The sequence below is a fragment of the Pelobates fuscus genome, chromosome 9, assembly GCF_036172605.1.
Source record: "Pelobates fuscus isolate aPelFus1 chromosome 9, aPelFus1.pri, whole genome shotgun sequence".
Taxonomy (NCBI): Eukaryota; Metazoa; Chordata; class Amphibia; order Anura; family Pelobatidae; genus Pelobates; species Pelobates fuscus.
This window is the reverse complement of record NC_086325.1, coordinates 165503501-165519609: the sequence shown is the minus strand read 5'-3', so window position 1 is coordinate 165519609 and position 16109 is coordinate 165503501. Positions and strand designations below refer to the sequence as shown.

At 44.6% G+C, this 16109-nt stretch overlaps 2 protein-coding genes across 2 annotated transcripts; both read right to left on the bottom strand.

Annotated features, from left to right (window-relative positions):
- Positions 1-237: 237 nt before the first annotated feature.
- On the bottom strand, positions 238-8303 carry LOC134573324 (lipocalin-like). Its single transcript, XM_063433000.1, has 7 exons — positions 8142-8303; positions 6930-7069; positions 5493-5569; positions 3861-3974; positions 3138-3239; positions 1346-1371; positions 238-342 (listed from the first exon to the last, which is right to left on the bottom strand). Exons 1-6 carry the CDS (start codon positions 8235-8237, stop codon positions 1349-1351), a joined length of 552 nt encoding a protein of 183 aa, XP_063289070.1. The 5' UTR covers positions 8238-8303; the 3' UTR covers positions 238-342; positions 1346-1348.
- LOC134573322 (suprabasin-like) lies at positions 3981-5486 on the bottom strand. Its single transcript, XM_063432997.1, has 2 exons — positions 5326-5486; positions 3981-5240 (listed from the first exon to the last, which is right to left on the bottom strand). Exon 2 carries the CDS (start codon positions 5169-5171, stop codon positions 4098-4100), a length of 1074 nt encoding a protein of 357 aa, XP_063289067.1. The 5' UTR covers positions 5172-5240; positions 5326-5486; the 3' UTR covers positions 3981-4097.
- Positions 8304-16109: the final 7806 nt, after the last annotated feature.

The following is a 16109-nucleotide window of genomic DNA, read 5'->3' as shown; positions in this document are numbered from 1 at the left end:
GAGTATTATTGCTGTGGAGCTCTGTTATACACTCTGACACCCAACAATATGGAGCTCATAGAAAAGAGGGATATTAGTATAGAAAAGAGAGACAGGGGGTGATGAGTCTGAAATAGGGACTGTCCCTCCTAAACAGGGACACTTGGGAGGTACGCTGCTCCATAACGTCTGATCTTTTCTATATATCAGTCTGTGATTATTTATAAATGTGTGTGTTTCAATAAAGCGCAGTCAGTCTCAGAGATTCATGCAGATTTTTATTTATTGAACAAAGCATGGTACTATTGCAGCTCACTACGTGCACGCCATCTAGAGGAAAGGCCAGGCGGTGCGTCTTTCGATCTGAATGAGAAACGAGAGAGGAAATTATTAAAATAATCCAATCCCAATCCGTAATGAGTATTCTGCTCGTATTGTAATACAGTGTTTTCCAACCCAGTCCTCAAGGCACACCTACCAGTCCAGGATTTAAGGATTACCCAGTTTTGTCTAAGGTGTTTTTTCTTTTTTTTCTAAAAACACCTTAGACAAAACTGGGTAATCCTTAAATCCTGGACTGGTAGGTGGGCCTTGAGGACTGGGTTGGGAAACACTGTTGTAATAGAATCAATCCTGCTTAATATTTCAATGTAGAGAGTACTGGATAACTAAACTACTCGCAGTGTAAATATACAAAACAAAGCGTTCACACATTGGGAAAGAAATATATGAGCAAACAGGGGAAATTCTTAAATTAAATTATCTGTAGTGTGGAGACCAGAGTAGGAGATTAAATCCTGTTCTCACAACCCTACATATATAGTTACATAGGCTGAAAAAAGACTTGAGTCCATCAAGTTCAGCTTTTCTCACATCTGTTTTTGCTGTTGAGCGAAAAGAAGGCAAAAAAACAACAACCTTTTTGCAACAAACGAGGAGAAAAATCGGCAACTGGGACTGAAGTACTCCAGAGTCCCTGGTGGCAGAGAGGAAGCTGACTTGGTGGAGATACTCAGTCGGAGTACGGGAGCTCCGTCACAATGGCGACTGTGAATGCGGCATTAAGTTCTGACCTCCCCTGTGGATCCCAGTATAACAGAGCACGGCTAACTGCCCTGTAACATGTGAGTCCGCTAATACGGTTTATACGTCTGTTTTGTTTGTTTTGATTTTCGCATGTCATGATTTTATCTCCACGAAAATCAGTTTACAATACATTGGATAGAATCGCATTATACAAAGTGCGTTTGCTAACTGCTGAAATACAATTCTCTATTTTTCACCCTTTTTTCTGCTTGTTTAAATGCCATGTTTTCTTGGGATCTACGATCACACCAGGAGACCTGATGCTCTGAGCCGTACTCACCGTCTAGTTTTCTGTCATGCATTCATCTGGAAGATAAAAACAAAATCATTAGGAAGATCTAAGCAGAGGAAATTAAATAATTTTCTGTTAACGCGATGGAGCCGCTATTTTACTCTCTAACATTTTAAACAGGAAGTAATGGCTGGAGCCGGTTGTGTGACATTATGTGTTTTTCATACCCTGTATAAGTTAAATGTATTACATAACCGTTAAACTGCCTCTTATTCCAGCTCTGGGAAAGACTCCTCACAGCAGACCTCCTCCAGTGAACACAACAAACCTAATTACTTTTGTCTAATGAAATGCTTCTCACAGAGACACGTTACAAGCCACACACATGATCTGCCAATCCAATGCTTCTTTATGAGAATTCTAGGTACAATGTTGCTCATAGTGAAGTATTGGACACACACCCATGTCGGTAGTCCTTGTGGCTGTCTGATGATGATGACCGGTAGGCTTTGGGCATTTTTCTCACAAACAGCACTGTTTCCATCTGCAAGGCGGCAAGGTCAGTATCTATGCCCCCAAATCACTATAATAAGATGAAGTGGTTCTGGTGCTTACATTGCACCTTTAAAATTATAACTACGGTAAGTTATATTTTTAGTTTATGTTTAAAAAACACTTTGCAAAGAAATCAGTAACCATTTTCATAAATTTTGAGGCAGAGCCTTATTTTTATTTAGTTATATCTCAAAGCCCCTAAAACAAAACTGCTGGGGTGTGTACACGACAGTGGTGGGAAGTGTGCTTTTGTTTTAGAATGGATAGGGTGGTAAAATCACTATGTGTGGATTGAATCTGTAGACACTATGTATGGATTGTCTGTAGACACTATGTGTGGATTGTCTTTAGACACTATGTATGGATTGTCTGTAGACACTGTGTGGATTGGATGTCGGTAGGCACTATGTGTGGATTGGGCGTCTGTAGACACTATGTGTGGATTGGGCGTCTGTAGACACTATGTGTGGATTGGGCGTCTGTAGACACTATGTGTGGATTGTCTGTAGACACTATGTGTGGATTGTCTGTAGACACTGTGTGGATTGTCTGTAGACACTATGTATGGATTGGGCGTCTGTAGACACTGTGTGGATTGGATGTCTGTAGACACTATGTGTGGATTGTCTGTAGACACTATGTGTGGATTAAGTGTCTGTGGACACTATGTGTGGATTGGGCGTCTGGAGACACTGTGTGGATTGGGTGTCTGTAGACATTATGTGTGGATTGTCTGTAGACACTGTGTGTGGATTGGGTTTCTGTAGACACTATGTGTGGATTGGGTGTCTGTAGACACTATGTGTGGATTGGGCATCTGAAGACACTATGTGTGGATTGTCTGTAGACACTATGTGTGGATTGTCTGTAGACATTATATGTGGATTGGGTTTCCGTAGACACTATGTGTGGATTGGGCGTCTGTAGAAACTATGTGTGGATTGGGTGTCTGTAGACATTATATGTAGGTTGGGTGTCTGTAGACACTATGTGTGGATTGAGTGTCTGTAGACATTATAAGTGGATTGGGTGACTGTAGACACTATGTGTGGATTGGGCGTCTGTAGACATTATGTATGGATTGGGTGTCAGTAGACATTATGTATGGATTGGGTGTCAGTAGACACTATGTGTGGATTGGGCGTCTGTAGACACTATGTGTGGATTGGGCGTCTGTAGACATTATGTATGGATTGGGTGTCAGTAGACACTATATGTGGATTGGGTGTCTGTAGACACTATGTGGGGATTGAGTGTTGTTTGTGACCAAGGATATCAATTTTACCGGTGTGAGGGAGGATGAGAATGTTGTCTTCACTCAGTCCTTGGTCCTGGGAGAACTTTTTGAAGTTTTCTATCAGCTCTGGACGCATTTCCTTGGTTCTTCCTGAATTCAGAAAAATTGAATATGCTTAAATGCTTCAGTCTTTTACAGTGTACATGGTAAAAACTGAACACAGCAAACATTCTCATTTTACAATGAAATTGATTTTTGCTAATTTTATATAACATAATGTCTGCACTGTGTCTCTAGGATGTCTTTCTCATAATCCGCCATGAACAGTGAATCTGTATTTCAGCACAATATGATGGTGTTAAAACAGGTATCAGGACTATCCTAATGTGATCTGCGGCCAAGCCTTGGACCAATGGTGGACAATCCCGGCAGCTGCTAAAATGCCACCGCCACCAATGGCACTATCAGTCCACAGGGGCGGACTGAATGAATACTCAGGCAAAACGGTCATGGACTGAGCCTCCGAGGCTTCTGGGAGCCTGGCTGCAATAGTGCAACAATGGGAAGACTGCAGAGACCAGAACTCTCCATGACTGGTCACACTTGAATATTAATGGCATAGGAACAGATGGCCACAAGAGACCTTCAAGAGACAAAGTTCCTGAAGCCATTTTCTGTGGGGCCCAATATACAAATCTCTAATAGGTAATAGGTCAATTTCAGGTAATAGGTCAATTTTCCTTTAAATCCTGACCAGGGGGATTTACTTACCGAAAAGAGTCACCATGGTGTAAACTTCTGAGCCTTTGATAATGCCGGTGTATAGCATGACATATTCTTCATAGTTTGTTTCAACTACAATAATGTCCAGTGTGCTACCGGTGCCTTTAACAGAATGACAGACTGTTAATACCTTGCTAAACCAAACCACAACATATCCAACATGTTTTCTTCAGTGATACATACAAAGCAATAAAAATAGACTTCTTTGGTCTTGCCTTCTGTACTTTACCCATACTTTGCCTTTTCTTCATATATTGACCATACTGGCCTTATCATACTGGCTGTGCCTGGTATCATGCCTAATGCTGGGCTTACCATCCTGGCTGTGTGTCGTATTGTGCTCAATGCCAGCCTTACCATACTGAGGGTGCCTTGTATCATGCCCAATGTTGGACTTATTATATTGGCTGCGCCCATATCATGCCCAATGCTGGCCTTACCATACTGGCCATGCCCTATATCATGCCCAATGCTGGCCTTACCATACGGGCTGTGCCTTATCTCATGCCCAAAGCTGGCCTTACCATACTGGTTGTTCCCCATATCATGCCCAATGCTGGCCTTACCATACTGGCTGTGTCTCATGTCATGCCCAATGCTGGCATTACCATACCGGTTGTGCCTTGTATCTTGCCAAATGCTGGCCTTGCCATACTGTCTGTGCCCCATATCATGTCCAATGCTGGCCTTACCATCCTGGCTGTGCCTCATATCATGCCCAATGCTGGCCTTACCATGCTGGCTGTGCCTCATATCATGCCCAATGCTGGCCTGACCATACTGGCTGTGCCTCGTATCATGCCCAATACTGACCTTACCATACTGGCTGTGTCTTGTATCATGCCCAATGCTGGCCTTACCATACTGGCTGTGCCTCCTATCATGCCCAATGCTGGCCTTACCATACTGGCTGTGTCTTGTATCATGCCCAATGCTGGCCTTACCATACTGGCTGTGTCTTGTATCATGCCCAATGCTGGCCTTACCATACTGGCTGTGCCTCATATCATTCCCAATGCTGGCCTTACCATACTGGCTGTGCCTCGTATCATGCCCAGTGCTGGCCTTACCATACTGGCTGTGTCTCGTATCATGCCCAATGCTGGCCTTACCATACTGGCTGTGCCTCATATCATGCCCAATGCTGGCCTTACCATACTGGCTGTGCCTCGTATCATGTCCAATGCTGGCCTTACCATACTGGTTGTGCCTTGTATCATGCCCAATGCTGGCCTTTCCATACTGGCTGTGCCTCGTATCATGTCCAATGCTGGCCTTACCATACTGGCTGTGCCTCATATCATGCCCAATGCTGGCCTTACCATACTGGCTGTGTCTCGTATCATGCCCAATGCTGGCCTTACCATACTGGCTGTGCCTCGTATCATGTCCAATGTTGGCCTTACCATACTGGCTGTGTTTTGTATCATGCCCAATGCTGCCCTTACCACACTGGCTTTGCCTCATATCATGCCCAAGGCTGGCTTACCATACTGGCTGTGCCTCATATTATGCCCAATGCTGGCTTTACCAAGTCACAGCTAGAAGTGAGTTAGCTTTGAGGATGGAAGAACCAGCTGGACTTGGCAGCCATGAGTGATGTAGAACAGTCCAACTTACGAATGCCTTTGGAGGTGTAGCGGCCTGGTGTGTCAGTCTTGGTGTAAATCAGGGTTTTAGTCTCACAGCGATCCAGTCTGAAATAAATGGGTGTAAAGTATTGATTATATTGACTGTTCCCACCATCCTGCTAACTCCAACCTGAATACTCCATGCTGTGTGTATACCCCGACAGTACTCCCTGTATCCCCCTACTAATACTCCCTGTATACCCCGACAATACTCCCTGTATTTCCCTACTAATACTCCCTGTATATCCCTACTAATACTCTCTGAATATCCATACTAATACTCCCTTTATCCCCCTAATACTCTCTGAATATCCCTACTAATACTCCCTGTATCCCTCTACTAATACTCCCTGTATATCCCTACTAATACTCTCTGAATATCCCTACTAATACTCCCTTTATCCCCCTAATACTCTCTGAATATCCCTACTAATACTCCCTTTATCCCCCTAATACTATCTGAATATCCCTACTAATACTCCCTGTATCCTTCTACTAATACTCCCTGTATCCCTCTACTAATACTCCCTGTATCCCTCTACTAATACTCCCCTTATCCCTCTAGGAATACTCCCTGTATTCCCTACTAATACTCCCTCTTTCCCCCTACTAATACTCCTTGTATCCACCAGCCAATTCTTCAGGTATACCCTATCTCATTATTATATGCCCCTACCACTACTCTCTGGATATTCAATACTCACTGCCTACCTTGTAATGTTTATTATTTAACCCTTCTAATACTTCCTGTTTACCACCATTGCTCCCTATCTCTCCCCCCTCAATACTCCCCTAGTACCTCCTTCCTAGGAGTATCCATATGGGACTAGTTTTAACGCAGGACTGTCCGTTCTCTACAATTTTTTAACCATTAAATAAAACATTGAAATTAACCTATAACTTGTGTTTCTCTTTCTACGAGAAGATTCGTCTTGTTAAATTGATATTATCGATTTAACAAATGACATCATAATCCTGAAGCTCCTCTGTTTGCAGTCCGTTCAGCCACTCTACATGCTTTGACCGGCAGGAAGGGAGTGCTGTGCTGTGGGCTCCTCTCCTGCCAGTCACCCTCTATCCATGAGCCTGGGCCAGTGCAACTGTGCACCAGCCCTGAAGTTATGGTGGCCCACAGACGCAGCTGCGCCCGGGCCCCTTGGAGCTACAGGCTCAGTCACAGCTGCGATCCCTGCGACTGTGTTAGGTACGCCACTGCTTATAACAATGACTGACAGTTGCTGCATAGATAGGTGTGTATTTCTACAATTAATTTCACTTTTCATACCTAACAAAAACATATTTGGTAAATATTAGTAAGCATAATATAAAAAAACTTGAGCAGTGACACGTCTCCTTTAATTCAGTATAAATATTGGATCCCCCTGGATCTCCCATTTGGCCACATTTTGGTACATGGTTTACGTACTTGGGATATGTAGCAGCGACCTCGAGGTTCCCATCAGCAGTGGGTGTTATCATGGTGGTGCACATCTTCATGTGACCCCTCTTGGCTTGGAACCAGTTGGAATTGGAAGCCATTCCAAAGCTGTACCATTTTCCTGTAATCTGAAAGCAAAAATAGTGATGGTCACTCTACTACCTACCTGTCTCATTTAACCCCCCTGGGGGCCATTTAGGCGAACTTAGCAGCGGCAAGTTCTTAACAGCTCGCGTCCTGTAGGGTTCCATGTGAAGTCAAGTGGCCACTAAACTTTGCTTCTAGAATAAACTTGTGTGTGCCGGAGTGTAGGGCAAGATTTCTTAAAGTCTTCTGGTACACAAAAAGGTTAAATCCATCTCTTCAGGAACATAACAGAATTGGGTTACTCAGTGACATTTATTTCTTCTGCTTATTTGTATTTTAATTTTGCCCGTTTGAATTGCTAGCTCTTCAGACAGTACTTTCTTCGCTGGACGGATCCAGAAATGTTAAACCAATTTAAGATATTAAGTCTGAGGTTTCTGCACCTGCTTACACTTTTAATGTATTTATTCATAAATTATAGGCATATTAAAAAAAAAAAAAATATGTATACATATAAAACGTGTATTTTTCACTTTATTTTATGCACAACATTGAAATGTGAAAACATAATAAAAGAAAACTTTGACTACAGTATGGATTAAGACTAGATTGTGTGCATTGTTACTCTACATGTAAGTGTCAGTCTAAATTCTACCAATTCTCCCCTCACCATATGCCAAGCCGTTTAGAGACTCGTTCCAATGCTCATTTCTGAGTTTTATTTATTTTGTAATTTTCCCTCATCGATATCACACAATCTTTTGCACCATGAATTAATGATCGATGCAGAGCATCTGGGTGTAGTCAGAGTGTAACTTTCTACTCTACGACATATAGCCAGCTCAGCTGCAAGTACCCCCCACCAACCGATATTGTACATGTCTATCTGTCTGTCTGGGTTATTAACTAAAGTGAGAATTCAAAGTAAATTCGATTTAAGTGTCACATTTAAAGCCAGAATATTTGAACCGACAGCATAACTGACTTAGAGAACTTTCACATTTTTGATCTTAAATTTGAAATTAACTTTTATTCCTCACTTTAGTGAATTACTCTGAGTATGCCAGTCTGTGCATATAAAACTTTAACATTGTACATGTGCCTCCTACTTACTTTGTCATCCTTGAAGTCCGGCTGAATGGGGACGTCAGCCAACGCATACCACGCACACGCAGCCACCACCAAGGTCAGACTAAGCATATTTCTCATTGTGGTCCTGTCTTGGTCCCAAACACTGGAGATAGAAGCTTCTGTGTCAGTGTGAGAGGTACTGGGTCTGTAGGATTTATATACACCGTGGCACAACTGGATACCAGGCCATGTGACACATGGGATGGATTTTGGCAAGTCCAAACATCATCCATTTATTTCCCCCCTGCTCAGTTCGCCTGCAGGGCAGAGAATGTTATGGAATGTCCCTGTTGGTCAGAGGGGATGGTGGATGAAGGGTGCTGGGATATTTTGATTGGGGCCCAAAGGTGTGTCATCACTTTTCTGTCCTTTCCAGCTGTGAACCACATTCAATTCATTAGTTTGTGATAACAAAGGCTTTGTGGATTGTGCTTTTTTGCGATGTGACACTGTGCTTTTGTAAAGTTGATATTAAATCTGACATTCCTGGATGCCTGAGGCCGTACAGCCCCCACGCTATAAGATGTACTGTATGTTCTTTGAACATGATACAATAAAACAGATTGGGATCCCTTGTTTACTCTCGAGATTGGCAATGATCGTTTACAGCTGACAGGATAAATTCCGGCTGGAACGCTGGTGGCCTTGGGGCAGGCTACTTTATAATTAACGATATAGTCCTGTTTACAACTTTGACAACAAAGAGTATTAAGAGATTCCTTAATGAAGGCTAACCATGTTATAGTTACAAACGTATTAGATTAATAAAATCAGTGAATTTCAGTGTAACCGCCACCCCGAGTGTAAAGGGGAATATGCCGTTAGAGACGTCCTTTTCCCTTAGTAGGAGCAGTGCTGTGATGTTCTTCAGTTGTCATCTCAGCCGACCAAATATCAAATAAAGCGGTAGAGCTCTTACAAGGGCTAGTGGTATAGCAATATAGCGGTTCCCTTCAAGCACGAGACGAGGCTACGTGTTGAGGGTTAAGCAGGAATGGTTTAAGTAGCCACACTGGCCTTTTATGCAAGTCTACTAAGGGAAAAGGACGTCTCTAACGGCATATTCCCCTTTACACTTTGGGTAGCCGTTACATTCAGCTTTTAGGTTATAACTGTTAATTTTAGGTTCAGTTATTATTATTTTTTTTTGTAAATATAATTTTTATTGGTTTATTGAATAATCTGATATATTGACGAGACTCGCAGGTCTCACTGATAACCTATGTGATAAGACACATAACTATAAATGCAAACGGTGCAGACACACAGGTCTGGAAACATATTGAAACAAGAGGGACACGGAGGTCCCGTAACGTACGTCTTATAACCATATTAACAGAATTTGTCACGTGGCCCTGTGAGTTGTGTATTGTCTCCATGAGTACAGAGTTGTGTGTTCGTGATCATTATGTTGTATCGCCATCTGCCGTTATTATTATTTTTATTATTTATATAGCGCCAGCAAATTCCGTAGCACTGTACAACGGGTGGGCTAACAAACATGTACTTGTAACCAGACGAGTTGGATGTACAGGAACAAAGGGGTTGAGGGCCCTGCTCAATGAGCTTACATGCTAGTTACCACCTTTCATTTCCAGTTGGGGAATTACTGGGGACATAAATGATAAGTCAATGATTAATGAATCCTAGACACACTTTGAGTCTTTCCAATTTTTGTTGGTTCGTCTGTAGCAGAGCCCTAGTCCTAGAAGGGACTCTTCTCCGCTGGATCCACAAAAGTAAAATCAGGAACAAGTAAACCCCCAGAGAAATATCCCACCTCCTCCCCAGCAACTGGACACCACACAGTTCTAGAAGTACAACTGAAGTTTATTGAGTCACACACTGCTTTTTTTCCCAGTCCCATACAAGCGGTTTTCAACACAATAACACAAGGGTTTCAATTCTAGGATCCTCTGTGCCTGAGAGATAATTGCGTGAGAAAAATCCTCTAATTTATTATCAGGTACAGAAAATCCAACAAAATGTACTGTAGCGGACCCTGGGTAACCCGGCTATTAATGAATGAACAGACCTATTTTCCCCCCAGTAACTGGCCGACACACAGTTCCAGGGGTACAACAACAACTTTATTGGTCACACTCGGCTTTATACTTTTCACCATGCAAGGGGTGGATCACACAAAAAGACAATGTCTCCTCTCAGGGGTCATGTAACGGATCCGGAACCCCAGTCCTTTTGTCCCCTGTTCCCGCCACTCAGTGTCCCCTCTCAGTGTCCCCCCCCTCTCAGGGGTCTCCTGACGGAAACAAAAATCCAGTCCCTTTGTCCCCTGTTCCCGCCACCCATCCTCAGGGCTTCCCACCTCCGGTGACAAGGGGTCTTCAATTCATGAGCTTCTGTACCCGGGAGCCCCAGCGCAGGAAAGTTGCCCGCCTCTTTGGCTCCCAGCTACAGAAACTCGCCAAACCACCATTGTCCCCAAAGAGTGTCCCCACAGTCTCCGTTCACAGGGTCCCTGGGTGAAACCAGTCAAGGGAATCGTCTCCATTCGGGACATGAATGCTCCCCCTGGCCGGCATTTGTCTATACGAATGGTGGCCACCCAGGGAAGCACTCATTAATTACTTCCTTTGTAGTTTCACATTTATGTTGCAATTTGCCAACGTTCTAATTGATTGGTGCGAACATTCCAGAGGGGACTGGGGAGGTCAGTGGGAAGCAATCAATGAATGCTGGATGGCCTTCGTCTAACGAATGGTCTGCCACCTAGGGGAGGCACGCGCCAAGGCTCCCCTTGCGATTTGCAGTTTTGACACCTCTTACGAGGTGCGAATGTTCTAAAACAACATTCTAAATGAGGTTTCGCGGTGGTCCCTATTCGGGAGGTGAATGGATTCCCTTCGTGGTGGCCCTCCCGAGCGGGGGGCAGGCAGTTTAGACTAACACACAGAGTAAACTACGGGAGCACGATAGGGAAAATACATGAACAGGCGGGAGAACCCCTGCCCCCAAGACAGTACACATACACAGGGTTATGTCCACTAGTAAATAGTTACTTTTGCAAAACTCTTGGCAGTCTGTCTCCCCTGGGGTACACCTCTGCCCCCTAGTGAGGTACTCCTCTCCCCCCTAGTGAGGTCCACCTCTGCCCCCTAGTGAGCTCCAACTCTGCCCCCTAGTGAGGTCCACCTCTGCCCCCTAGTGAGGTACTCATCTGCCCCCTAGTGAGGTACTCATCTGCCCCCTAGTGAGGTCCTCCTCTGCCTCCTAGTGAGGTACTCCTATGCCCCCTAGTGAGCTCCACCTCTGCTCCCTAGTGAGCTCCACCTCTGCCCCCTAGTGAGGTACACCTCTGCCCCCTAGTGAGGTACTACTCTGCCCCCTAGTGAGGTCCACCTCTGCCCCCTAATGAGGTACTCCTCTGCCTCCTAGTGAGGTCCACCTCTGCCCCCTAGTGAGCTCCACCTCTGCCCCCTAGTGAGGTACACCTCTGCCCCCTAGTGAGCTCTACCTCTGCCCCCTAGTGAGGTCCACCTCTGCCCCCTAGTGAGGTACTCCTATGCCCCCTAGTGAGCTCCACCTCTGCCCCCTAGTGAGGTACTACTCTGCCCCCTAGTGAGGTCCACCTCTGCCCCCTAGTGAGGTACTACTCTGCCCCCTAGTGAGGTCCACCTCTGCCCCCTAGTGAGGTACTCCTCTGCCCCCTAGTTGGGTACTCCTCTGCCCCCTAGTGAGCTCTACCTCTGCCCCCTAGTGAGGTCCACCTCTGCCCCCTAGTGAGGTCCACTTCTTCCCCCTAGTGAGGTACTACTCCGCCCACTAGTGAGGTACTCAGCAGGTGTTGCAGATAAGCTCTTTCAGACTGCCTCTGTCTGGTTGTTCATGATGGGAGTTACGTCCACACCTAATCCATTTATATTCCATTGTCAATTTTCCACTTATTCCGATTTATCAGAGAAACGCCTAAAACACCCATCACTTTGACTGACAAGGTGGGGGTCCTTCTGGCGGGGGGGCCAGAAAGCTTTACCCCATTTGCCTTGTGGGAAATTAATTGCATGGATAATGCTTGCTAGTTGCTTAAATGACCGCCTGTCTGGAAATGGTGATATTGGTCGTCATGTCAACAATAAGCTGATTGCTGACATCATCAGGATCTATTCCTGCCTGCATTCCGTCCAGTAATCTCATTATAGCTGGCAACATGGGGCCCCTGGATGGCCAGCTCATGGAAGAGGTTTTGGAATGCTACCAGTGTAATCAGAGAGGCCCCGACATTAATACTCTGCCCTTAGTCAGCAAGGACTTAAAATAACATGTCAGGGTGAAGAGAAATCCTTCCACGGTGGCAAATAGTCATTTTATGTTACATGTTATCATGATATCACATGAATACAACACTGGTATATACCTATAACTTAATCTATTTTTTCACAAAATGCTTCATTTTCTTTTAAATTATCTTAAAGGGACACTATAGTCACCAGAACCCCTTTAGCTTAATGAAGCGGTTTGGGGGTATAGATCATGCCCCTGCAGTCTCACTGCTCAATTCTCTGCCATTTAGGAGATACGTTTGTTATATTGTTTAGTTTCTCAGCCTCTTGGGATGCAGGGTTGTTTAATTCTTGCACCCTCTTGCACTCCCCTCCCAATTATCTCACTTACAAAATGACATTTAAGCCAACAATCTGGCCTAAGAACTCTGTATTCTACAATCTGTCGTATATAGAGCAGACAGCAACATCTTCCAAGCGATGGAATTTCTCATTGAACTGTGATGATATGAGTTCCGTCCATGTATGCCTGTTTAGATAGATATCATTGGTTGAGAGTGTCAGCGGATAAATCCTGCCCAAACTTGCACAAAACGGACCTTACTAACGCAAAAAGGAATATTCTGTTTCAGCGATGAATCCGATAAGGGGCCGCAGCACAGATACCTGGCAAAACAACAGTGTCGAAGCTCTTGAAAATTCTTTGACACTTAACTGGATTAGCGCCAGCAGGCTGTAGTGGTTATGGTGTTTAGAGTGCCCATTCACATACTTCTTACTGACATAGAACAAATGGTATTTTTGTTTAGTGATAAAGGATCCATTTTGTGATAGAGTGTTACAGGTGTCGTCAGGCCCCGGGATCCTGTGCCGAGCGACGCAGCATGATGGACGCTGCTTGTTTTCTGCAACAATGACCCTCCCATGAACTCTTGTTTCTTGCAGTTTTGTTTACCCGCCGTAGCCTTTCATAAGCGGTAATTCACTGGCTGATCACAAAAATTCCAACTCAGATTATGAAAGCTCAATGCCTGCAGGGCAGGAGAATGGAAAGGGGAGGGATGTTTAGGGCTGAAGGTGGAGGGGGACGTTGGGTAAAAGGCTTAGACCTCCCGTCACTGAGATGATAGTTTACGAAGGACACAGGGGTGTTTGTTTTAGTAGTGTGGAGATCCTAACAGACAGGTGTTTGCCTGGGGCTGTAAACTCTTTGTCTTTCATCAGGATTGAAACACCAAGAGGGGGCTTGCTGTTAGGGGAATAGTCTGGGTTCAGATTGTTCAAAGGCCAAAAAAGGTTTAGCCTTAGCGGAGGCCTAGAAGGGAACACATTAGTCCAAACTGAAACATTTATAAGAAATATATATATAACCGTATAGTTCCATAGTTGGAGAGAGGCTTGGGGAAATTTAGTCGTTTCTTGATTGGTTCCTTTATGAAGATGGGGGACGTTGTATTCCGTAGAATATATTGTCTTGAACATTTATTGACCGAGTCACTTATGTAGGACACGTATGTGTGGGAGAGGGACATGCATGACAAGTGTGACATCATCATGCAGGTGTACAATTGCTACACTGCTAAAATTCTCTCTAATTCTGACCTGCTGCATCTCCGCATATTGGGGCCAGTGCAAACCCTGGTATAAATACTGTTACAATCTCTATCTCATAATGCAAATGAAAGCTAACGAGGAGTTCAATTCTGCAGGTTTTATTATTGGGGCTTATTGGTTTACCAATGCACAATGAGGAGGGTAAGTAGCACAGCTATCTTGTTAAATATGGATCAAATAACAATTTATTGATTTTATTTCTGCAGATCAGGGACAAAAACTAAATCCAGTAAGGGTTTGTCACTGGGTTGCATGAAATGATGTATCAGTATTTGCACAGAAATCCTCAGGGGAGATTTAGCACCATTAGACGGAAGGACTTGCGCTGATGGAATTAGTGGCGCTCTCCCTATTCAGTGACACCTTTTATGGAATCACAATGTTTAGAGTTTGAGCACTCCTCTGCAGAGAACGCAGTTATTGTATAGACCCTGTAATGATGCATGTAATGGCTGTCACCTGCTACCATTTTAAGAATCTGGGAAGTAAGTGTCTCAGTGAAAAAACAATAGTAACATTTCCTTACTGTCCACCAGTACCACAATAATTTAAAGCGCAAGTGTGATTTTTTTTCCGAAGAATACTATGTGTGCCTGTGTGTGAGGGGTGCAGTGTGTTTGTGTGTGTGTGAGGGGTGCAGTGGGTGTGTGTAAGAGGTGCACTGTGTGCGTGTGTGTGTGTGTGTGAGGGGTACACTGTGTGTGTGTGAAGCGTGCAGTGTGTATGTTTGGAGCGTGCTGTGTGTGTAGGGTGCTGAGTGTGTGTGTGTTTGTGTGTGGAGGGGGAGCCAGTGTGTGTTGAAGTATGTGTGAGGTGGGCAGTGTGTGTGTGTGTGTGGGGGGGGGGGGTGTAGTGTTTGTGTGTGTGTGGGGGGGGTGTAGTGTGTGTGTGAGGGGCCAGTCTGTTTGTGTGTGAAGGGTGCATAGAGTCTATGCTGTGTGTAGGAGGGCGAGATGGCAAAATCTATCTTAATGTCTACCCCTCCCTTCTTCTTACCTTTTACCAGGGGAGGGGGGACATAATGCTGTAAGCCCAAGTGGTCCAGTGGCGGCATGTTCACTTTACCCTGCAGCTCCTCTGGCTGCAGGCTAACTCTCCTGTCCTCCTGTGAGCACAGCACTGTATTAGAGCAATGCCATGTTGCGCTCCGACCAGCCTGCTCGCGGGAGGAACACAGCCTGCTCGCGGGAGGAACACAGAGCCTCCCAGGCCCTTCCCTCTCTCTGCGGGAAGTGCCAGCGAGCCGGTGAGGGAGATCACCAGCACTAGAGGGTTTCAGCAAGGCTGGCTCTGCATGGGCCGGCAGGTGAGATGAAATGATCTCCCCTGCCGGCATTGGTCCACGGTCATCAAGGACCACCTTGGCGTTTTCTGCAGAACCAACCACCGCCCACCTGAAATCCCAAACGCCCACTAGTGGGCGGTAGGGACCAAGTTGATTACCCATGCACTAGACGAATCTGTAACTAAACTAAACAGGATTATTTACTAACGTGAGACCTTAATATGAATTTCAAATTTAATGTCAAACTAGTAAAAAAATAAATATTTTAAAGGGTAACTCCAAGGACCCTGAACACTTAGTGATTTGAAGTGCTTATGGTGCATAGAGCAGTGTTTTACTATGAAATGTGGCACGTACAGTTTATCCCCTCTCCTGCTGTAGGTGTAACTCAACTTCCGACCACATCATTAGCCAAGAGCTCACATGTTCTCCCGTCACATCCCTCTCTTCATAGCTGGGAGAAGACGTCAACGGAGTGAAATGCGTTGGTGTATTTTAATATTTGAATTTTTAATAAAAATTATACACTTCTTTACCCATTTTGGGCCCTCCTGGAAGTTTTTTTTAGCCTAAGTTATCAAGAGGAACACTCCAGCTATATCCTTGGCAGGGATTGTGCGATTGGGATTGAACAAAATATCTTTTCAGATCTAAATGCAACATCTGCCAAGGTACTACAGGACCACCATATTCACAGACGGGAGTTGTACATTGCAGGCACTTCCATCTGGAGCTGATCTATAGCGTCTAATAAAAGTAAGCGCGTTTTTATAATCCTTTCACCGACTGTCAGAAGATACTATACTATAT